The 24414-nt window shown below is 40.9% G+C and overlaps 1 protein-coding gene across 1 annotated transcript in view; it reads left to right on the top strand.

The window, feature by feature from the left end:
* Positions 1 to 24189, top strand: part of GRIN3A (glutamate ionotropic receptor NMDA type subunit 3A) — a 73900-nt gene extending 49711 nt beyond the window's left edge. The window contains exons 4-9 of the mRNA XM_074812134.1: positions 3552 to 3697; positions 5137 to 5252; positions 7654 to 7805; positions 18918 to 19082; positions 19866 to 19939; positions 23492 to 24189. Of these exons, the coding sequence (XP_074668235.1) occupies positions 3552 to 3697; positions 5137 to 5252; positions 7654 to 7805; positions 18918 to 19082; positions 19866 to 19939; positions 23492 to 23828 (990 nt within the window). The 3' untranslated portion in view covers positions 23829 to 24189. The remainder of the gene's footprint in view (positions 1 to 3551; positions 3698 to 5136; positions 5253 to 7653; positions 7806 to 18917; positions 19083 to 19865; positions 19940 to 23491) is intronic.
* The last annotated feature ends 225 nt before the right edge of the window (positions 24190 to 24414 follow it).

The raw sequence follows: 24414 nt of genomic DNA, 5'->3' as shown, positions 1-24414 counted from the left end.
GTAGCAATGCTTAGCTCACTTGCACTGCATGGGAGAGGCTGCTTGGGAGTACAGAGTTAGCCTACTGACTGAGGAGCAATTATATTCAGAGGCAATGACCCTTTTAAAAAAACGAGTGAGTGTTCAGTGAATTGTCAAGCTGAGAATTCACTGTCCCCTGAAAGTCTCTCTCTAGGTCAAAACAAACCTTGTTCTTTCGATTTCTTACAGCCATAGATGTCTGATTTTGTAGGGACCTTGTAAGGTTATCTAAGCTGAGTGCCAAGAAAACTGTCTGGAGATGGATCTGCAGCTATTGCAATCATTTATTTTTAATCATACTTGAATTGCCAGCAAATCTCTAGGCACAATACAGATATAAAAAGTGTCAACAGTTCCTAGTGCCCATTACCTGCTTTGTGATGGTTATTCACCTTTCACATTGACAGAGCCTTGAATGGAAAAAACACAGTAAAACATACACAGAAGTGTAGTCTCCACATACTAGAAATGCCCATAATTTGGACAGCTGTTTCATCTCGGTAAGATAGTGTTTATATGTGCTATTACTGATAAAAAATCAAGTAACTGTTTCCCACAAATTACCAGTTTAAAAAAAAGCATAATCCATTCTTGATTCTTCAGATGCTGATTTTGCAGAGTTCCTGATTTCTCTGAAGCCCTAGGCATTAGGATTCTGTTACCGGTTTAAAGAAAACAGAAAGACTCTTTCAGTATAGGACTCTTAAAATATAAGAAACACAAAAGAAACAGAGCATGAGAAACAAAAGATGAATAAAAAAAGAGACAACTAATACGGCAAGACTCACAGGAAGACTAGGACATTTACCTATCCTGTCGGGACACAGATATTTGTGGATTCCATCTTTTCACAGAATCTTCCCAGGAGAGTACTACAGAAGGTAAGAAAGCAGCAGTGAGAACTGATGAGTCTTGTTTCCATCCTGAAGTTTTTATCTTCTGTTGAAGCAAGTAACCCTTAGCAGTCTCAGTAGATCAGCAGTGAAGGTAGTGCAGGTAGTCCATTATCTGCCTTCAGCAGCATTTTGCCTTGTTAATTCACTCTTCATATAGCTGCAAGCAAACCTTTTCCTCATGTGGATAAGCAGCAATAAGAAGAAAATAAAAGTCCTAACAGACACAGAGGATTAAAACACTATTAAGATTTATCCTTCATAAAAGGAGTCCAGAGTCATCAAATACAAAGTTGCAGACGCATAATTATGCTTAAGAAAAAGCATAGATTGCCAGAAGCAGGTAGAGCATAGGATGCCAAGGATCACTACCTAACTTCCTTACATAGACTTCCTAAGACTTCCCACCAGACATATGGTGTTGCTAGAGACACAATATTAAGCCAGATGGACTTCTGATCTAATACATTTTCCAATGTTGTCTCATTTGTGGTGAAATTTGACAGTGTGCCCAACACAAAGCAAAGCATGGAGAGTCCTCAGTAAAGCATTTGGGAAAGAAAACTGCATGGAGGTGCAGTTTACTCTCTTTTTTTGTACTAGCCTTTCTCAGAGGCTCGATTTTTTACCTAGATGTAGACATTGGTGACAGTCTGACTGCGGGATAGTTTCCAGTGAAGTCAGGCATCAGCAGTCTTTAGCTGCAAATCAGACATTGCAATGCAGTTGGCATCACTAGGTGGGCCACAAATATCACAACACCTAAGTTGATAGAAGGTGGCAGTATGGTTCTGTGTTGAGACTCAGTGGGTTTTTTGGTCTCTCCACTGAAACTGCCAAGAAATAAACCTAAAAAAATAGTACTGACTGTGATGATTAGCTTCTTGGGACATGGAGCCCACTCCAAGCTCATTCTTTAAGCTTGTCATTTTCAGTGGCTTGAGACTAGAACTAGATTTGGGTTTAAAGCATTGTGCTGGAAGTCTCCATGATGTTTTGTGACAGCACAAGTCTCTGTTACTTAGGTCTTCTGGCACTTGCATGCTGCTTCCACACTTTCAGGCAAGAACATTTCCATTTGCGCCCACAGTCCTTCTGGCACAGCAAGCGCTGTGGACAGCTCTGTATGGAGGTGCACCCAGCATTACTTGTCCCATGGTTATCCAGACCAGAACACCCCAAAAAACATGCCAAGACTCCCTCCATGCCCACAGTCTTGCGTTTACTTGCAGGCCTCATTCCTGGTTTGTAACGCAGGGACCAGATCAGCAGAGCACAATGTGGAAAGCACCTGCCCACTTTCCAGATAAAAATTACCAGAAGTACAGTATATTCATACCTTCCAGGTCATCAAAATACCATCCAAAAGACCTTTTTCTGTTCCTTTTCAGACTGAACTAGATGACTGTGCATTTACATCCTACCTTTTTTATTCTTAAAAAAGCTAGGAATACTCTTCTATCCGTGGGGTCATTGAAGAGAAGAGTGAGAAATGTCTTTTGTGTGGCTTTGTGTTGCCCTACACTCTGTTTTACATAGATGATAATACAGATAGCCAGATGGGCCATCACAATGCCTCTTTGCTTGGTCTTTGCAAAGCAGAGCATGGCCATGGTGAGATCATCTTTGCAAGCTGCTGTGAAAATCATGAGCTTCCTGGAAAGTAAACAGAGCATGACTATTTCAGCCTTAGCTTTATTTGCGTTCCCGTGCTCTGAAAGTTTGACCTTTTAAGAAGCTGGTACATTGCTGAAAGCTTTCCAATTAGTATGGTCTTGGCAACACTCGGCCATCTCAAGGAAGTGCTTGGCATAATAGAGGACACCGCCTGGCACCTCCGCTGCAATTTGAGAATTTCCCCATGAGTCACTAAATGCTCCAAAGACAAACAGGGTACTTTAGAAACAGAAGTCTGAAATTTGTGAACATCCAAACTACTCTGGGCTTTAATACAGAAGGTGGAGCCAGCTGTGGAAAGGACACAGAACTGCAAAAAGTCTATGTGCATAGCCTGGTAATCAAGCTTACAGCCTGGGCTATGCTGAGGGGTGTTCTTCCTCCTTCTCACTGCCAGGGGAGACTTTTTGGTGTCCACAGCACTTCAATCCTTAGTTTCGCTGTGGAGAATGGCAGCAAAGACAGCAGCGGCCTATGGTATGGTGTCTTGGCTTCTAGAAATGAAATGGTCGTGCTACCCTTCTGCAGAAGACCACATCTCATCCTTAAGGAGCCAGTAAAAGACATTCTGCCAAAACTAATCCAGATTGTGGGTCCTTCACTGGCTACCTGGAGACCCAGAAAGTGGATTCTAGCAAGCCTAGAGGCTTCTCATGACAATGTCTGAAATGCTGAAAGATAAACAATCTAAATAAACACCTGGATTTGGGGGTTCAGGGTGTCTCAAGGGAAATGTTTTTCACATTTGAAGAAAACCCTGAGAGTACACAAATAGGCTAATCAGTCACCTGGTAAGTCTTGTCAAACTTTTTCTGTGATGTGGAAAGCTGACTGCAGGAAAACATCAGAGACAGGTCTCTGAATGCAGAGAATTTCTGATAAACTGTTCACACATAAGACCAAGATACCAGTTGTGAAGGAGGCAAATGACTCTGCTAATCTGTAATTTCATCTCCTCAGCTCCACCACCCATCCCAAGGTTTTCGGTTTGGAACCGTGCGAGAAAGCAGCGCAGAAGATTATGTGAGGCAAAGCTTCCCAGAGATGCATGAGTACATGCGACGGTACAATGTCCCTGCAACCCCGGATGGAGTGGCATATCTAAAGTGAGCCTTTATGTGCAACAGCAGATCTGGTCCCTTGACTAGAACGCACAGCAGTGAGATGGTGATGGGTTTCCCACTTTCAGTGTCACTTATCCCACAAAACAGTCATTGAAGGGAGTGTGGGAGATAGAGGAGAAAGCACGTAGTCACCTGGAGGAAGCGGTACTTGGAGAGCAAGCTAGCGTAGCACCAGCTGGAGTGTTTCCAGGGGAAGCAGTGCTTCACACTAACTGCTAGAGTGCCATCAAGCATGGGCAACATATAAATCCTGGCAAGTTTCTGTGCTTGGGAGCCCTTCATCAGGCAGTGAGGAGCATTCGGAAAAAAAATCACAGTCCAAGCAAAAGCTGCAAATGAGGTTCCTCAGCATCTCCAGCATGCTGGGAGGAGAGAAGGTTCTTAGAGAGAAACCTTAAAGCATTTATCATTAAAATGAATAAAAGAAGCATTAGACTGGTAAAAAATAATAAACACCAAGTCTTCTTGCTTTAGGGAATCATGGTATCGCTGTGTTTCAGACATTTGTGCCTAACAATCTGGGGTCACGCAACTGATTCACTCTGCCAGAAAACAGGAGAGGTGATAATAAGCCTGAAATAATTCATTCATTTTACACATAGAAGTTGCATAACAGATGGCCTGAGAATTTTTCACCAGAAGTAGTTTCCTGTTTACGTATCTTTCCCAGAACCATCCTAATGATAATTAAGATACATGGCAGTTCCTTTCGGTTAAACTGGAATCAATCCATTGAAATCAATGAAGTAATGCCACTTCACATCAGGAGAACACCGGGACCTTTAAGGTGACAAAAGTGGAGGGGGCAGTCCCTGGATCAGATGAGAAGAGGCACTGCAACTGTTCTTTTATAACATCATTTTATGCAAGTGTGCTATTTATAAATGATTCTGTTAGTAAAATTGAGTCCTCTGTGTTCACAAAAACTGAACGTAGAGAAAAGCTGATCTGGGTGAAGGAAATTAATTTATCTCATATTCAAGGAGAAAGGAGGAGAAACACTTTTGTATGAGTTATCCTTCTGCATTTTTGCTCTCATGACCATAACTTTAACATCACAAAGAAGCCAAGACAGCACTGGTATTTTAGCAATTTTTGATCTTTTCCAATAAAACTTTGTGCTACCTTTCAATTGAGTCAAAGTCTAACATATTTTACTATTTCCTGTCTTTCAATTCCGTAGTATTTCATGGGAGCAAAGTAAGTCCTATGCCCATTGTCCTGCTGTAGATGCACAAAGTTTGTATTTCATGCACAATTCCCTTCTCCAAAATATACATCAGTTTGCAGTTAAAATAGCATTCCCTGGTCTTGGTTTTCATTCAGTAATCTTCCAGAGAGCTGCATAGATAAATGTTCAGTGAGCATCACTGAGTCTTAGACTGTGAAATGATTGTTTCTGACTTTGATGTTGAATACAGACACGATCCAGAGAAACTCGATGCCTTCATCATGGATAAAGCACTCTTAGATTATGAAGTATCAATAGATGCTGACTGCAAGCTTCTAACTGTGGGAAAACCCTTTGCCATTGAAGGTAATAATCATACTGCTGCATACCATCATTGAAGTTTAATATCATACTGCTCTATTTCTCATGTGTTGCATTTGCTTTATTGTGATTTGGTATTCTCAATGAAAGTATGCAGGTGAAACTGTGGACCCCTTGAGGATTATGGTAAAATTCTCAGTGATAAAGCAGAACAAAAGTTTCACCCTTTTTTGTGATTTTTGAACTTTCAGATGATTTGTACCATCTGTTGCCGTGCTCTATATAGGAATTATTCAAAGTGCTCAGGCAGTCTGTCTCCAAACAAGTAGGAGGCACAGTCCATTTCACTGCTCACAATTAAATAAAGTAGGTCCTGAAATGAGGCTAGCTTTTTGTAGGCTCACTTTCATTACACATGTTCAAAACTCAGTGAAATATGTTCAAAATGCTGTTCTACATTTTCACTCTCATCTGAAGCAGATAAATACTGTTCCCATTTTAAAGGTCAGTTCCCATTTTAAAGATTCCCACTGAATCTGTAGCTGATTGAAGCTGAAGAAGGGAGACTACCCTGGTACGTGGCCTTCGGCAGCCCTGGTGTGTTAGCAAGGACAGATCAGAAGGCAGCCTGGAAGCAAGGCTCATCTGAAGCTGCTAATAGCATGGGTGACCACATTAGCAGCTATTAGATTTCAGGAATCACTTTCGTGATAGATGGCCAGTGAAAATGATTGAAGGTCCTTCTTTTCTCCCCTCCAGGGACAATCATTCTGGCCACTTCCATCACACATTAAAACAACCTTCTTCAGAAATGTTCAAACCTGATTGAGGAAGGCAGTATTCTAAATGAAGGCCAGAGGAAGCTAAGCATTTTAATCATTTCAGCTACAAGTCACCAGCACTAGGCATTTTGCAGAATGCTCCTTTTTGCCATACCTCATCAGTGTCTCTCATCTGAATTCACACCAGAGACCTGAAAGCAATCCATTTTCTTCTTTTCTTTTTGTTATTGGGAAGGATAGATGCACAGAGAGCTGTTCAGGCTGCAGGAGGATTTGTGTGTGTGCAGCTGCATGTTTTACCATGTGCATGAAACTTGGTAAATCTTCCACTTCAGAAAGCTCAGCTCTGCTGAAGTAAACCATCAGCTTCCACAACTTTGAATCAAGTAAAGCAAATCTCAATACAGAAAAAACAAATAAACCCCAAACTATACGTTTTTACATAACTGGACTTCATATCACCTAATTACGAAACACTTAAATATGCTGAAAATGTAGTATGCATGAACATTAGCTATGCCTTCTCTGAAAGCCTTCTCATTCCTTCAATGTTAGCAAATATATTCAGGTGGAAACACAGGCACAATGTACAAAAATCAGCAGCAAGGGAGGCTACTGCATTGTAGGTACGCATATCACCACATCACTCTGCATCATTGAAAAGCAAGCCACTGTGATGGCAAATCTACCACTCATGTACATTTATGGGTTTGGGGGATTTTTTCTTCCTGTATTGTGGGTTTTTTTTAAAGGAGACAGTCTGAAATTCTGAATTCTGAACTGAAAAACAAAAATCCATGGTAGACTAGAAAGGAATCTCTGCAGGCAACTGGCAGGACATCTCTGCATGCAACTGCATGTCTTCCAGGCATGAACTGTATTTGTTTTTCTAAAGTCAAAACACATAGATTCTGCGAATTGAAAGACCATATTATAGTTATGGAATCCATTTTCACTTACACTAAGTCCTTTACCAGCACTTTAACATGGTGAAAGAAGACATGGTAGCTAAAAACTGTATTTATTACTATCTAAAGGTGCATGTCACTGCCAGAGCAGAACTGCACGAATGGACAGCATAGCCCCTGGGCTTTAAATTGCTGTGCAACAACAATATAGACTGCTCCCATGTACATTTACATTCACACAGCTTCTCATCAGAAAGTACATAGGAAAAAAAGAAAATGTCACATATGACATCACAGTCACATCCACTGATCTAAAAATGTAAAGGGATCACAGAATGGTTTACTTGACATTAAGGCCTTTTTGCAAGCCTTTTTTTGTACCCCTAAAACAAGGTAAAAAAGAAGAACACATGGCAAGGGCATGAAAAAGGCTGTGTTTCTAGAGATAAGACAGATTTATTCATCTATCTGTACCTCCATCTTAAGTTTTTGAACCTCCAATTTTACATATTTTTGTGGCCTTAACAATTTTGAATTTGCATCTCCTGTTTGTATTAGACTACTTTACTTTGCACAGTAAAAAGTCTTTTCTCGGCATTCTCAGTCCACAGTAAGCCAGCATCCAGGTTTGAACTGGCTTGCTAAAACTGAATGCCAACTTGATCTGCCGTGCTGGTAGTTTATAGCTGAAATGAACATACTTTAGCAAAAAGCAAACAAGTAAGAGAGAGATGATTGTACTGTTTTTCCTTCTAGGATATGGTATTGGTCTTCCCCCCAACTCTCCTCTCACCTCAAACATCTCTGAACTGATAAGCCAGTACAAGTCCCATGGTTTCATGGATGTTCTGCATGACAAATGGTACAAGGTTGTTCCATGTGGGAAAAGAAGCTTTGCTGTCACAGAGGTAAGCGATGAGCTTTGGTCACATAAATGAGGATTTGCTCAAGTTGCTGATTATTCCCTTGTGTTCACAATGTGCAGTAGATGTACACACATGAGAGAGATGGGCTGCAGCTGAAGGAAGGCATTAGGCTTCAAAAGCAAGAGATGCTAAGCCCAGCAGTGTTCAGATCAGAGCACAAGGAAAACATCAGCAAGACTGTGCTGCTAAGTTAGGCATGCAGTGCATGCATCAGAAAGCACTTTCAGAGACGAACGGGGCATGCAACGTAGCATTAAAAAAGTGACCTGGCACACTGCACCACAGATCTATCTGATTCCACTCAATTATGTGTATCACTGTCTACAGGATCTGTCAGTGATTCTGAACCATCTCGCATGGGAGTGGTAGCTAAAATAGCTAACAGAGAGACCAACAAAAGCAAAAGAAGCAGACAAAGTGGGAATTTAGTATATTCCAAATTTCTGATATAACCCTGACCAATTCCTAACATGGGTGGCAGCTACTTCTACCAAAGATAGGACTTCAGCCTAGAAATGGTCCCTTAAGATATCATGTTAGGAACAGAAGAAAATCGGGTCTCACATCTAAGAAGATCTACAGGAAATAGAAGTAAATCTCCTTGGATTTACATCCTGATATCAAATCAGAGGAGTTATGCCAGCTGTGGCAGCTGAAGACATAGGCCATTATTTATGAGAAAAAGAATCCTCTTATGGGAATAGCAGTTTTTCATCAAGTTTCCTAGACTGTCAAATAAAAAAAAGATAAAGTACTGAGGAATCAAAAGACCCAGCATGCCTGAAGCTTAGAGCATACACTTTTAGCTCAAGGTCTTCCAAAAGATGCAGGTTACATATTCTCAATGGTACAAAACACATAGCTAGAAATATGCTATCTCCTCAGAGCATTCAGCCAAATACCAAACCAACCCTACGTGTTCCCCGAGGAAGTGGTAGCATGGCCATTCTCCCCTAAAAGAGAAGCCCAGTTTCCTAGGGCTCTGACTCCCACTCTTCAGTGGTCACCTGAGCGTCTTGTCTGCAAACCTCTGACTGCTGACTAATTCACTAGAAAACTAGCATTTTTTTAGAGATAAGACAAAATCTTTAATTGAATTTTTTAATGCATAGATTGTTGAGGTATTTCTGCATCTCTTACTACATTTTAGACTTTTTCATTAAGATCGTGGCAATATGAAATAAATTGTATTTTAACATCAGACATTCATAGAATAGAATTAAATTTGGTTTTATTCAACTTTTAAATTTTTTCTTTTTTTTTGTGATTAATTCAACACAGGAATTTAAAACTCACATTTAAACAGAAGAGTGCATTCACTGCTATTCTGATCTAGCTTATTTGAAGATTATATTATCATCTAACAAGACATGTATCTGGGGAATTTTCTTTTTAATGTAGCTGACATATCTGTTCCTGACAAGCACTTTATTCAATGACCTCTTGTTACTCTACATTTTAACACAATTCTTTGATTTAAATCTCAGGAAAATTACCAAATGGTAAAGGTATTAATTACCACAACTGTCTTAAAACTGAAAACTCTTACAGCAGAGACAAATCTACTTTCTTAATAATTCCCCAGTGATGAGACATAAGGAACTTCCTCTGATCATGAGAATCTTACTCCAGTAGCTATATCCAGGGCTCTGTATTCCTAGAGAAATAGCTAAGACACAGAATCGATTCTAAACATATTCCAGTTAAAAAATATGGGTTTATTTAGAGCTGGTTTTCTCCCAAAATACGTATTACCTCCTTTATGCCAGTGGTCTCTAGAGTGAGATGCATACAGCCCCTAGGGGTGCAATGAGACAATCTTTGGGTTGCAGGAAGAAAATATTAGAACTGCAGTAATACACATATATATATATATAAAAATAAATAAATATACATATATGGGGGTGCATGCTCAAAAAGTTACTGATAGAGGTGCATGATCAAAAAAGTTTGGAGATCACTGCTCTAAGCCTTAGGATCTCAAGACTGTCTCAAGAAACAGGAACTTTTTTTTCTGCCATAGCAAATACAGTAGTAACGATGAGCCCTGGCTGGACAAACTGCAAAAGGCATATTATAAAACCAATTGGATTTGTCTTCTTGTGAAGAAAAGCAAACACGAGCAAAGATAGAATAAACCTTGCATTCAAACTGGAGAGAAAAAAATCTGATAGGCAGCATGTCATTTTTACAGTTACTCTTCTGAAAGCCCTTTGCAATTTAAAAATATGAGGAGAGACCATACCACTTTCCTGCACAGCTATTGCTTGTACATCATCTGAGGCAAACCCAGTTTTTTTGCTTCCTAGATTTTTATTAACCCCTTCATGTTCAGTGACACAATACTAAGAGTCACTGATTTCCAGGTAAGCCTTAAACTTCTCTTCATGGCATGAAAAAACAATGACATGGCTTAATTATTCAAAGATTCCTCAAGGTCTGCCAGCAAAGGGAGCGGAGGTGGGAAAAAAGCTATTCCAGTCTGAAATTCTGATTTTGTCACATTAATAGTCCCATGGAATTCCTTTTTTCTCAGTGTTGAATAGGTTTTAAGCATGGGGTCGCAGCTGGAAGACATGCTGTACTTTAACATAATTCAGTCTTTCCAGTGTAACCTCCATGTGATGGACAGAAAGGAAGGCAGGTCTAGCTGCTCTTCTTCTAGTCAGGTTATCTGACAATAGCCCTTATTTGATCTTCAATTGCACTAACCCAACATGCGTAACAGTTCTTCTTCAGAGGCCAAAGTCCAGCAAGCTGGTTCAGGTGGGGATGAGTCTCTTTAACGAAGTAACCAGTGATAGGGCGAGAGGGAATGGCCTCAAGTTGCGCCAGGGAAGGTTTAGACTAGATATTAGGAAGCATTTCTTTACAGAACGGGTTGTTAGGTGTTGGAACGGGCTGCCCAGGGAGGTGGTGGTGTCCCCATCCCTGGAGGTGTTTAAGAGTCAGATTGACATACCGCTTAGGGATATGGTGTAGTTGAGAATGGTCAGTGTTAGGTTAAGGGTTGGACTAGATGATCTTCAAGGTCTTTTCCAACCTAGATGATTCTATGAACGGAAGGACTCCAAAAAGTCACTCAAAGGCTTTGTCTTTGAACAAATCCACACCTACTCAAAGGCCTTATGCAATCAGAAAGAGTGAGTGGAAACAAAAGACTACTTGTAAGGCTGTGCCGTTGTGGGGTAAGCTCTGCTAAGTCCAGACCTTCCTTTTCCGGAATTCTTCTACTTCACTGCATCTCCCATGAACACACCCTCCTCTTTATCTACTCATCTTGGTCAGGAATTTCCAGGTTTTAGAACTTGCAGTTTCACACCTGGGGCAACTTCACTAAACTAAACAGGGCCAGGCAGCAGACACGCTCTAAAGCATAGTTTCCCCATCATTACATCAAGAAGCACGGGAATTATTCTTGATCTTATCTTTATGCCAGTTTGTATCCTTTACTCCTGTACAGCCCAGAAATCTCTGTTATTTAATAACCTTCAGTCAGTCACAGTAACATTCAACAGATTCACTGAAGTGTGGACAACGTTCCACACAGACGCCGATAATTAATTTTCAGAAAAGTCTAAGCTTCCAAGTGGGTAGTCATTCACATGGATTATATACCAAACTAAGACCCAGCAATTGCCTTTTGATAGCTAGAGTAAGGCTTTGTGTTTTTCTATGTCTTCTGATAAATTTGGTCTGTGACGCACTGCACCCGTTGACCACCCGTAATGACCCAAGAATGGGAACATACGTAGGTGAAATACTGATCACCGTAGCCTTTAAATGGGTGAAATACCCATCTTCCTTTTTTGTCATTACCTCTTTAGGCTGTACCTGATTCTTATCCACTTGCCACTCCTGCCCACGGAGGTTAATTTTTCTTTAGATTTGTTTTGAGATTCATCTTCCTACTCATCATTTTTTCCTAATCTTACACTGGGAAATTATATTTCCCGTGGAAGAACTCACTGCTAGCTCTTTCCATCTCTCTCTATCTGGCAGTACTTTGCTCATTCTAAATTGCATTTGAAAACAAAGTTGTCTTGGAAAGGTATGATTCAGACTGGGACTGGAAAATTGCAGTGACTCCTCAAGCTGAGAAACCAAATAAAGATGAATTTGAAAGTGCAGAGGCCAGTAGGGCTTGACTCCACCGTTTTGTATGAACCTCTCAGCAAAAGCACTTGCCCAAGGCATCTTACTCTGGCCAGCATCATTGGATCATTCAGGGGGGATGCAACTAACTCAAACTTGGAATGAATTGCTGCAGTGAATTGCATCTTACCCTCTCCACCACAAGTAATTGTTGGTACCAGCGGCTGTTCATGCTGATTGCTAGTTGCTAGCAATATCGCTTGAGTACTCAAGCAATTTAAAATTGTCATATTCTAGTCTCAAGGAAATTTCTTTGTTATAAATTTGCTAAGTCCCTATTTAGGGCAGAGCATGGTGCAGGAGAGAAGTGGGGTTGGCAGAACTATATTTGCACATATTACATCTGGACATAATCCATGTCATTCGTTTGCAGTCTGCATACCATACATGTAGCCCTTCCTCTACCCTACTGTTATTCTCATGAATACCACTTTAGCAGGAGCCAGACTCCTAGGACTTTCCCCTCCAGAACATTAGTTCCACCCAGACTCAGGGGAGACTGCAAATTCTTTCTTTGTGTGGCATTTTTGCGAACCAAAATACAGTGAATTGGCAGGTTTGCAACTTTCTGCTCATGGTAGCCGAACAGCTATGGCACTAAGCCACTATGACAGCAGGCAGGGTGGATGGCCTGAACAGGCAAGTTGCCTGTCAATTAGCAGAGGTTTTGACTGTTTAGACCAGACAGTAATGATCAGGGAAGGGTGTAGAGGAGATGAGCTGGCACACCACAGTTTCTCAACACAGTATGAAAGAGAAGGGCCACTCCTGGTCCAGGGAGCAGTCAGACTTTGGGGAAAGCTAACTGTGCTTTCAGACTGTTGCATAGCTTTTAAGCTACATTTTTTAAAATGTTATTGTTGAAACTGTATCTTCTATTTCACTTGAAAGGCTTACATATTCTCCATTCCAAGTGTCACAAAACAATTGAAGTTCTAGAACTTAAGAGACTGTTTTGTACATAGACTAGCAGTTCAGTCAGATAGCAACCAATACATGGAATAAAAATTATATATCGTTACGTAACAGTATTCCAACTATTAATATCAGCAACTTACTGATGCTTCACACAAACAGTATCTAACCTGACATTTACAATAACAATATATGCACAAACAATGGCAGCCCAAACTGACTCTGTTAGTGCAGACCCACTACTTTCCACAGGTGGTGATACTGGGGAGGGCACAGTGCCATGCACCTCCTGCCAGTGCCTGAGGGAGAGGTCCATGCTGCTAATGGTGGGGATTGGTCATTGACCATGGGCTTCCATCTGATCCAGACCAGGCACACCGCGAAAACGAAGTCCTTTCATCCTCTCGTCTTCTCTCATCAGTGGTGGGATCCACTGATGGCTCCTCTCTGGAGTCTTTGAAGGAACTTGCTCAAACTTGACCTGCCATAGCTTGTGTCTGAATTGGTGATCTTTGGCCTTGGCATCACCTGGGATGCACAATCAGTGCCTCATTCATCTTGCCATGATTTTATCCAGTTGTCATCCAGCAAATTGTGCCTTTCTGCTCTGAGTTTTGCCTAGTCTCCTCACAGGTCAAAAGTTAGTTTCCTTTTCTGTTACACCAAATCATCTGGCAACTCAACAGTCAGTTTCCTAGCCATTACCTTGAAGCTCTGGTTTTTATGTTTGTCTCTGGTGCACTGCAGGTGTTAAGGGAAGTCCATGCAGACCCATCCACAAAGGGAACGAACTGCCCTGTGCTCATAAATAGAAGCTACCCGTCAGTCACCTTTCACAGTACCTTATTACCAGTGCATGAAAAACAAACACAAAGAACAGGAACAAAGATTTTGCTGCCAAGAGAGTTTGCTCAGTCTCCATGTATGCTGTCTGGGGAGGAGAGTCAGCCCTTGCCCACTGGAGGACTGGAAACATTATGAAGAAGGGTATCACAAAGCGACAAAGACATTGCGAAGGGATCATCCCAGTGTGGGAACAGGCAGTGGCATCTGGACTTGCCCTGGGGTAAAAAATACTTTACACAATGGTCCTGAAGAAAAGAGTATATGAGTATTGAGTCTGATCAGAGTCAGGAAAAGCATGTTTTGAGTCTCCTGAAAATGAGTAACAGATTTAGATTCACCTGTCAAAACTGAAAAAAAAAAAAGAATAGTTCACTATCTGAGGAGACAAAGCTGTTATTCCCAGTTCACCAGCCTGTGATATCACAGAAGCAAACATCTTCTCAGTACCTAATTCGGACGATATGTGTATTGTTTTTCTTCCCACTACAGACAGGGCTCAGAAATGAGGATGAGTTGAAAGAAAAAGGTTTATTACAAAAGGGGAGTATTTTTCCAGATCTGTGCAAAAGTCCTCACAACAAGACAGGAAAGCAACTTCTCTTGCTAATACAAGACAATGATTTACAGTATCTTAAAATTTGGCACTTGAAACCCTAAAGCCACAATGACTGATCTTTGTTAGAGATAATCTCCCTAAAGAGATTAAATATATATTACTTCAATGCTGCCACTTCTTTGAGAGCACAAAAAGCCATAAGAACAAATAATAAATAAATAACAGTTTCTCTGCAGCTACAAGAAATGCCACAATCTGAAGAGAGGGACAGGTTTTCATACTGTTTAGTTACCTAAATGCAAACATCAGCATCAGTAGGATTTTGCAAACCTACTGAGATGCCCAAACGTGTTTAGAAATCTGCCCTTCATTTATCCCTAGTAAAGCTGGAAAGAATTCCTTCTTCACAGAGGTGCTGCAAAATTTAACTTCCTGATCTCAGCAGAGCTTTTTAAAATCCTTGCAGGGAACATGCTATCAAAAAGGATAGCTTATTATTATAGCTAATATACACGTGATGTCCCTGTTTAGTGTTTGGTTCAGCAGTGTGTAGCACCAATACCTGTGATGTGCTGCCAACTTGTATTGTATCCACAGTATCCACAAAAATCTTTAGAGGCTTCTAATCGGTCAAAACTGGACCACATATGTATTTGATGGCTTATTCACTGCTCTCAGTACAACCAGGGAGAGTAAAGCATTTACAGTCTCTTGCAGTAGGGAGTAAAGCAGGAGTTTTTCCTGTGAATCCAGTAATGAAATCACCAAGTGCTGTTTTTTGTCTCTGCTCCCCCCTTCAAAAAGGTCACAAATATCAAACTCTCTTCTCTGCATCCCCTTCCTTCTATTCAGGGCCCAAAGAAAAAGCATGTAACTACAGAGGAGACAGCAGGAAGTGTTTAGGTAGCAATTGTAAATATGGGTTGATAAATCAGAAAGTCTCTCCAAGGATATATAAAAAAGCAGATACCTCCACTTCTGCTCTTGTATATGTTGGTTTTCAGAAACTGCCAATTTCCCAATTTGCAAGTGGCAAATAACTTGGAGGCTCTTGCCACTGTAGAGCTTAGCACCCATTAGCTGTAATCGTCACAGGATTGACTATGGTTGCTTATTGCTTCAGAACCACCACATGGGCATAATTGAGTTCCTTCTTCTAAAATGCAGGGAGCTACCTCCTGAATGTATGATTACAAAGTTGTAGCAAGGACTGTATTTTTATCCTGGGTTAATAGAGAACACACCACTTTCTGGGCTTTTATTCCTTTAAAAAGAAAAAAAAAAAAAAGATATTGCAGTAGAGAAAGTAATCAGTTGGTCTTCTATTGCCAACAAAAATCTAACACAAACACATCTGAACCCTACCACTTCAGCAGAGAGGAAAGTAGTGATACAGAGTCCAGTTTATTCTATATATGCACCTAAAAACACATACACAAGCTACAAAATAAGCAGTACAGCTTGCTGCTCTGATACCAATCAGCATGAAGCTGTGAAAATGAGACGTGCCTCTATTAGATGGTTTCCTTTACTATTTAGCATGTGTGTGTCTACAGTAATTATGAACAGCTGATAAATTGCCTTTTTACAGTGGTATGTAAATGTGCTGATATTGCTATAAATAATCACTCCATACACTGTAAGACACACTGTGCTAATTATTTCTCCCCTACCTAGTTTCCCCACTTAATTTAGTCTCGGAAATTTCCCTCTGCTGTGCAGCCTTTATCAGGCAGCTCTTTCAATGCATTATCTTTTTTATTGCTAGATGAAATATTATTGATGATTTGTTTTGGCATTGTCTTTCCTAGGAAAAGATATCTTGTTTGGGACAATTTCAAAAGCTATCCATTACAAGTGAAAAACACATCAGAGATGCTAGTGCTGGAATTTCTTTCACGTGTTTCCAGGGAAGGTAGAAAACTGTTCTGCAGAGCTGACAGGACAGTGAGCCACACCCTGATCGGCATAAATCAGAGCAGCGTTACTGAAGATGAGGGAGCTATTTTTCATATAAGGAGCTGGCCAAGTGTTCTCTCTGCACCAGTACTAGAGTGGCATCAAACACTGACCTCAGGCTGGAGGAGGCATCTCACGCATGCAGGAATCCCCACTGCAGTTGCCACTGTGTGTCTTTTTTTATTATTATGTTGAATGGCTAGAGTTTTATCATATTCCATTAAACCTAGTTCCTATCCTCAGAGCAATATAAATGCTCCCTATCATACAGCAACCTAACAGTAGCAGATCACGCCTCCCTACTGATGTCCCCTGCCTTTGGGGACTTCTGCATTACTTCTCAAGTTAGCTAAGCAAAAGGACCTTCACCCAGGTGATTCACAGGTTCCTGCCACTGAGGGAGTTGATGGTAATGCTCACCTGTAGACTGTTACTCTGTGTGACACCAAACAGCAGTAGCTTGGGAGCATATATAGATAGGTGTGTTCTCCAGATAACTGAACAAATCTATTCCTTTATTATTCTATCTCTTATTCAATTTATTATTATATTTACTCTTAACTCTACATCTCTAAGTTGTTTCATACTTGCCTTTGAACATCCTTCTTGGGAAGCAGGTGATTTGCATTAATACTTCTTGGAGAATTAGCAAAAGCACATTTAACCAGTATATTCAGCTAGTACAGAGAGCAGTCTTCTTGCTTCTTACAGATACTTTTATGTGCTGAATTCAGAGATGTACCATACTGAGTTGGCTCTAAAGACCTCTGACAAAAAGGTCAGATGTTGGGCCTCATTCTGTTTTTCTGCTACGTAGACTAAAAGTTGGGCTTCATTGCTCATTTAAAAAAATGGGCCAGGTAACACAGACCTCCAGTCAAACACTTTGGTTTTTGAGTGGTTTAAAGTGCTACCACCTGTGATTTTTGTGTTGCCATCCTGTTCCTCTAACTGGAAGGACACAGTATGGGACAACAGGCTCTTGTCAATAAGAAATTCTGATGCTGAGAGGGTAGTTTTGCTTCTAGGTTGGACTGATGCACTCTCAGCATCAGAAGACTCTCGTGCCAAGACTCTGACACCCTTCTACCTCAGAATCACTCTACTGTGGTTTTCCACTTTCCTTTCCAGGCTGCAGTGAGTTTCTTTAGAAATTGCTTTTACACCCCCATTATATCCTTCAACACCCTTGAAGTGTTTATTCACTGGTACAAAAATTCTCTTCCCAAAAATTCTGCTCAGTGCACTTCAGGGCAAGCAGGTTGATTTTGGCAGAGAACCCCTGAAATAAGAGTTCATTGCCAGTGCCACATGCAAAAGTTCTCACTCTGGTAGATTGCTGAAGCTCTGTCCTTGTTAAAAATCTGTGATATGCTTTCTCATCTGTGTTTTAAAGAACAGAAATCAAATATGAAAACCAGAAGAGAGATATACTGCCCACAATTGCCCAATGAAAGTACACAAAGGGACTTCCAAGCCTTCAACTTCAGCAAACTCAACTCTTCAGCTTAAAATGACCCCATAACAAGATTTCAAACATTCTGTGATTTATCTTTCAACTAAATCCAGCTTCTTTTCTGGATTACAGAGCTACAGTCATAATAAAGCACAATCTCCACCACCACCCACCCACCAAACTAACAACAAACTGAAGGAACACACAGGTCAATTTTCCAGGGTGATAGCATCCGGGATACCATCTCCTGACATACAACCCTACCCAAGCAATTTTCTGTGCCTTTTTTTTACCTGACCTGGGGAGTAACAGTCTTTAATAGAAAAGCACAAGCAGAACTTGTATTCTTGGAAATATTTCCAAAGTAGTCTGTGGGCAGTAATTATTAGCAAGAGATTTTAGTTATTGATCAACTCACAACTGAGTTACGGAGGCATGAGAATAAAGGTACTAAGATTATACATAACATGCAAAGCTGATCCACCCATTGGGGTGCAGGTGTTTGTAGCACAGACTGTTTGTTGTACATGGTTTCTTGGTCTTCAAACATGATTAATGCCAGTAAGAGATGCAAATTAATTAAAGGCTTCCTACCCTACATGAAAAGGGTGAGTCAGCAGAACAAGGTTCCTGTTTCTGTTTTTCATAATTGCAGTCAGGGTCCCTAACAAACACAACTTCAGTCCTGTTGATGTAGGGAGTGGAGTGGTGCCGTGTTTGTGCTAATACTTCAAAACATTTTCTCTGTGACCTTCCATCAAGGGTAAAGCATAAAAAGGAGAAGTTAATGATCAATTCCCAGAAAATATGAACAGTCGGTCTTAGCTCACTGCTGATGAAGGACTTGCTCTACATTTCTTTGACTGTATTCTGTCAAGCAGTATATGCTTTTACAAATGCAAAGACACCACAAATACTGGATTCTTGTACGCTTTCAACACATAATCTCGTCAGGGAAACAGCAGGAGGAAAAAAATTCCCTGGTCTTTGGCTGATTCTCATTCCCATGACAGGTCCTTTGCTCTGATTGAACACCAAGTTTTCTGCAGCACAGAAAGGGTTTGTTGTGAACAGTATCCAGACTATTCTGCAATATTTCACCACTGTGTATTCAGTCAGACACATTTTCAAATGAGAAAGCAGAAGCATCTGTTAAAATACACTAACAGCCTACTTCATTGACCTCCCCTTTTGATTTTATTTACAGACACTGCAAATGGGAATCAAGCATTTTTCTGGGCTCTTTGTGATGCTGTGCATTGGATTTGGTTTGTCCATTCTCACTACCATTGGGGAACACATTGTGTACAGACTGGTCCTACCACGAATCAAGAAGAAATCCAAGATGAAGTACTGGCTCCATACTAGTCAGGTGGGTATTCAGAAGTAACCCTGTGAAAGTCATGTGGCTGATTAAGAAAGCCTGGACAAGAACAACGTATAAAATCTTATAAAAGCTTATAAAAGCACTGATGATTTGCATCTGAAGCGTATCTGCAGCTTCTGGAATTTGCAGAGGCTTACTTAATGATGGAGTGAGAAGCACTGAGGAGACAGTTCCAATACAATCGCAAAGCCTACAGAAGGGACCTTTTCATTTGCACTTGTAACCTTACAACTGCTTTGGACACTAGAAGCAAGAGTGTTGTTATCTTGAACTGGCTAACCAGAACATTTTATCTCACTGTTATGGGTTCTCAAACTTTTGATGCATGCAGGAAGTGCTGAGTAACTTCCTTCGTTATTCTAGGGAAAATAGTGGAAGAAAATTGCTCTAGGTGTTTGCTCTAAAGGAAGAGGTTACTTTCCAGCAAAAGGCACAAAAAGGAAGAGCTTCTGTTGCTTTAAAGCAGTACAATGAAAGAGATCTTTTAGAAAGTAATGGAGTTTGCCAAGATCCACTGTTATTTTCTGAGGAATTTTAACACCAAGAATTGTTTGCAAACTGTTGATCAACCTTTCAAGTTGCCCTTCCTTGGGAAACCACAGGAAAATAAATCTGTTGTAATGACAAGGCACAGACATTGCTCATATCCTTGAACATGCAAAGTAATGTATGCTCAAGTCCATCACACAAAGCCCAAATTGTTTACCTATTTATGGAGCTATTCTTAATCTTCCCTTTACTAATTTATTTTCTTTTTTTCCCCTCTAGAGATTACATCGTGCTCTGAACAGTTCATTTATTGAGGACAAATGCCAGCCTAAGACAAAACGAGTAGAAAAGAGGTAGGAGGTTTTGCATGCCTTAAAAAACAAACTACAAAAATTACTTTGAAATTAAATACATTGTGTCTGGATATCTACTGATGGATCTAATAAACCCTGAAGATAACAGAACAAAAAAAAGGGAAACAGAAGTGACAAGGGAGGGAGGCAGAAAGGAATTAATGGTTTCCAGTAGAAAGTATTAAATCTAGAAATTCTGTTCTTTCATGATTTCACATACAGCTAATAAAAGCACCCCCATTCTAAAGACAGGCTTTGAAGTTTTTTAAGTAAGTCCACTGCCCTTGTTTTTAGGTAATTAACTACTCACATACTAAAGCACTGGCAAATAACCAGGACGCTGTGAGATAGCTTCACCATGAATGAGAGGTCAGACAGTATATATGTTAAAAACTTCTTCAGCTTTCTTTTTAGAATGAGAAATAAGAAAGCTTAGAAGAGGAAAATGTAGTCCCTTCAGAAATCTTTGTCTCAAACAACTGTTGAGGGAAAAAAGTAGGTAACAACCTTGCCTTGTTTTCATACCCTGTCTCTTCTGAAGAGGAGACAATCTTATCTATAGCTAACAGGAACACAAGGCATTTTTTTAAAACTATACATTTTCTCAGTAATTCAAAACTATTAGTGCACTTTTTAAAGACACAGGCAGCAGTATTGCTTTTCTACAGATAAGTTCAGCCACAGACTATAGAAAAAAAAGGTCTTCCAGGCTGTTGCTAGATATTTGACATGACTGAAACCCACATATGTAAATATATATTGTGTTTAGTTTGTCATTCCTGCACTAATAGCAGCAAATGTAAGAAGTAAACATCTGTAAACTTCCAGACTGCCTATATACAAACAAGTATATAAAAGCTCATGCAATTGATTTCCTCTGTTCCTTCATCTTATTCTCCCACAAAATCCCATAGTGTGGATCCTCCTTGCACACAACTCCTCACTTTTTATCTTTGAACAGCAGTATCAGGAGCTGACTGGTTCAAAACATTTCCTCCTGGTACACCCTCCTTGCTGGGTGGTAGCATTCACACTCCCACAACTTCAGGCACTAACTCAGCACGAGGGTGAGTCTTCCAGAGGAGAGGGCTCTCTATATCTGATGATACAAAAAGCACCAGGTGAATTTGCTAGATACTGAGCAGTGCAAAAATTCGTAACACAAGGAGACGGCCATAAGCCCCACAGATAATGGTTTAGGAAAAGAACCACATAAGTATTCTTTCAACATTGAGAATGAAGATGTGCTGCTGCCCAGAAACTTCGGCCCATACAGCATCCAGCCCACATGTGTGTGCATACACACCCACTCACTGCCCTTGCTCTTCTCCTGGTCTAAGTTGCTGTTCACGCAGAATTATGGTGAATTTAACTCAAGACACCTAATAATACATTGCCTAGCTTATCATGAACACTGATGTGGCAAGGTACAACCCAGGACTCTCAAATAAATTCTATTATTACACTTTCTTTTATTCCTGCTGGGGACTGTGGAATTATTAAAAGTACCAAGATACAGAAAAAAGGTGGAAAGAATTTGTGTTATGCTACTGCTGTTTTCCTCAGGGAAGAAAATCCACTGGTTTTTTCAGGTCCTAACTTTCCAAAAACTAGCAGAACTGCTCAGCGTCAGTAGCCAAATTGTAAAGGGTTTTGTTTACTTGATGAAACTCGAGTGTTAAGTGTGGACTCTGGCCTTTGTTAAGACCACCTGCCCAGACCCCCAGACAAAAGCACCACTGCCAGCAGTAGCAGAAGCTGTCGGTTACTAGCACTTTATCAAAAAGCAGTGTTTTGATTTACAAGAGGAAAGCAAAATGTATCAGAAATGATGGATTAATGACATGACTCTGAGAAATATTTACAAAACAAAGGGCTGCAGGTTCTTCTGAGGCAGGTACTTCTGCTCCAAGGCAAGTTGGTCGCACTGGCTGTGGGAACCATGGGCTTTGCAGAGCTACACAGCAGGGAGTCAGCTTTGGGCACCACAGCCCCTTGTCAGTAGTTCCTACTTGGCCTTTTTTGTCTGTGTGGAAATGCAGTGTGGTGGCCTTCTGCTCTTGGCCCTGGAAATGCTTTGTCAGTTTCTACTTGCCCAGGCTAATCCTATTCCCTGTCTGAAAGGTGCTTAAGAGGTACTTCGTTTTTCATCTCTTCAGGAGATTAACTTAATTGCAACACACATACAGTTTAGCACAAGGACTCTTCCTGTCTTTTATTTTGAACTATGACAAAATCACTGATCTGCACAAAAATAAACAACTCTACATACACGTCCTGGCTACGGTTCCCTGAACCCTCTGGAGTGTGACCCAGGCTGGGACTGCCACTCCTGCCTAAAGCCTCCCCTCCTCCCTGTCTGCCATGCCATCTTTCTAAAAACACTCCTGATCACCACCTCTTCTAAAGAAATTTCCACTTCCCAACTTCCTTCTCTGCAGGCAGGTGAGAAGAGTATCTACTCTCAGCTCCAGACTCCTCCTGAAACCTATTGTTTTCAGCAATCCCAGTCCCAAAATGTTATTCCTCTTCTTCAACCTGATAATTGGTAGCTCACACTAATAGGCATTTTGTCCAAGGATACCCACAGACAGCCTCTATGATGGAGCAGTTTTAAGAGCAACTACTTCAGAGTTTCAACGTGAGTTTATAAAATGAATGCACACAGATCTATCCAAAAAGGAAAGTAGGTAGGAAAGCCAAGCTCCTCTCCCACAACAGCAAACTCTCTGCTTCCTTATGTTCCAGCGGGAGAGCAGAGGCCACAGGGTGCTCCTCTGTTCAGGAAGAAACCTGGGAAATGCCCTGATTTCAGAGGGATGCAGAGTAAAGTTCCCAAGAAAGAGGAAAAAGATTCTCTGGAATCAAAATATTTTGGAAAGACTTACCACAGGAAAACATTGAAGTGTTTGAAAAAGTTCCCAAATGGGCATTTCTCCCCCAGCATGAAAACTCCAAGTTCTGTTTATTCTGTCAGGAAGCTCATGTCTGTCCCTGGCAAGGTTTGGATACATCACATCATCCTGTCCATCCCCCAGAGCACAAGCAGCTACTACTACACAAGACTTCAAGTCCAAAGGGCATGCTTTCCCCTTCATCTCTCCACACCAACTCTAGTCAACCTCTTTCCTCCTCCATAAGAGCAAATGCCTAAGCTAGCACACAGTACTAACACACAAAGAACTAATGCTGGGATAAACTTAGGACATTGAAACCACAAAAGCTTTCAGAAGGCTTTGGAGGAGGACTTACATTTTCCTGAGCTGTAGTTGAGAGGACTGTAATTTCATAACTAACAAGAAAAAGTTTCAGGAAAGATGAATTTTAGGATTCTGTTCTAGTCTCTGCTATGGTTTAACCACAAAAATTTGGCCACTTATGTTCATGATTTGTGCTTCTCAAGAAAAATAATTCCAAAGATAAAGGAATACTATTTCTATGTAATTTGTAACAGCAGCATCATATTTTTCCAGTAGGATGGCTCACACGGGAGGGTTGCATACACACAGGGGCAGGCTCTGGTTCTGTACTAACTCTCACATCTCTGTTCAGGTCCCATTTAGGGAACAGCCAGCATGCTGTGTGGAATACAGCCAATCTGGGCAACTGTCACCGGAAGAAATATATCTGCACTGATGAAGGGCAAAATGAGGTGTCAATCCAACAGCACCAGGACATCCCCCTGCCACAGATGAGGAGAGAGACTCTGGCTTCTTTAACAACCAATGGAAAAGCAGAGTCTCTCAATATCGCTAGGACCTCAGTGATGCAAGAGCTTATGGAGCTGGAGAAGCAGATCGAAATCATCAAGCAGGAGCTGCAACTCGCCATGGACAGGAAATCAGAGCTGGAAGAGTATCAGAGGACAAACAGAACTGCAGAGCCCTAGGCCAGCATACCTGGTCCCTTTTCCCTTTTCTTCCTTTCTCCCCTTCCCCTGTAAAGTTTGTAACACACTTTTGTAATGCCAGAAAGAGGTGCAAAAATAAAGCACGCAATATGCTCTTCATGAGAGCAGAATTGCAGCAGCCCACAGCCACTGCCACCCTCCTGAGTCCTCCTCCTTTCATAACAAGTTTCTCATTCTCCTGGCACACATCAGCCATTCCCAAGGGACTGGAGAAACAAGGAATATCCAAACAGTAAGGGTTCCTCGTTCCTCCACTTAACAGTACAGTGAGGTTCCCACTTTTTTAGCCCTTTCTGTGCATTAATTCAAAAAAGAAAAACAAACAAAAAAAAGAAGGAAATTATAACTGCTCATTGGAAGCATGTTCCTTGTTGGTATGTTTTTGTTGTGATATGTATGGGTCTAGTCTCCGTTCATGCTAAGGCTCCTTATGGTTGCCTCATTACGCCAGGTGCTAGTTCTGTGTTGGCAATCCCTTCCCTCCTGGCACAGGCTGTGGTTTCACGAGACAAATTCTTGGTGGCAATCCCAGTACACACCATTCCCTCAGCTCTGTCAGCACAAA

Source organism: Strix aluco, chromosome Z (assembly GCF_031877795.1).
Source record: "Strix aluco isolate bStrAlu1 chromosome Z, bStrAlu1.hap1, whole genome shotgun sequence".
NCBI lineage: Eukaryota > Metazoa > Chordata > Aves > Strigiformes > Strigidae > Strix > Strix aluco.
Note: the sequence above shows the minus strand (reverse complement) of the source record. Positions and strands in the feature narration are given on the sequence as shown.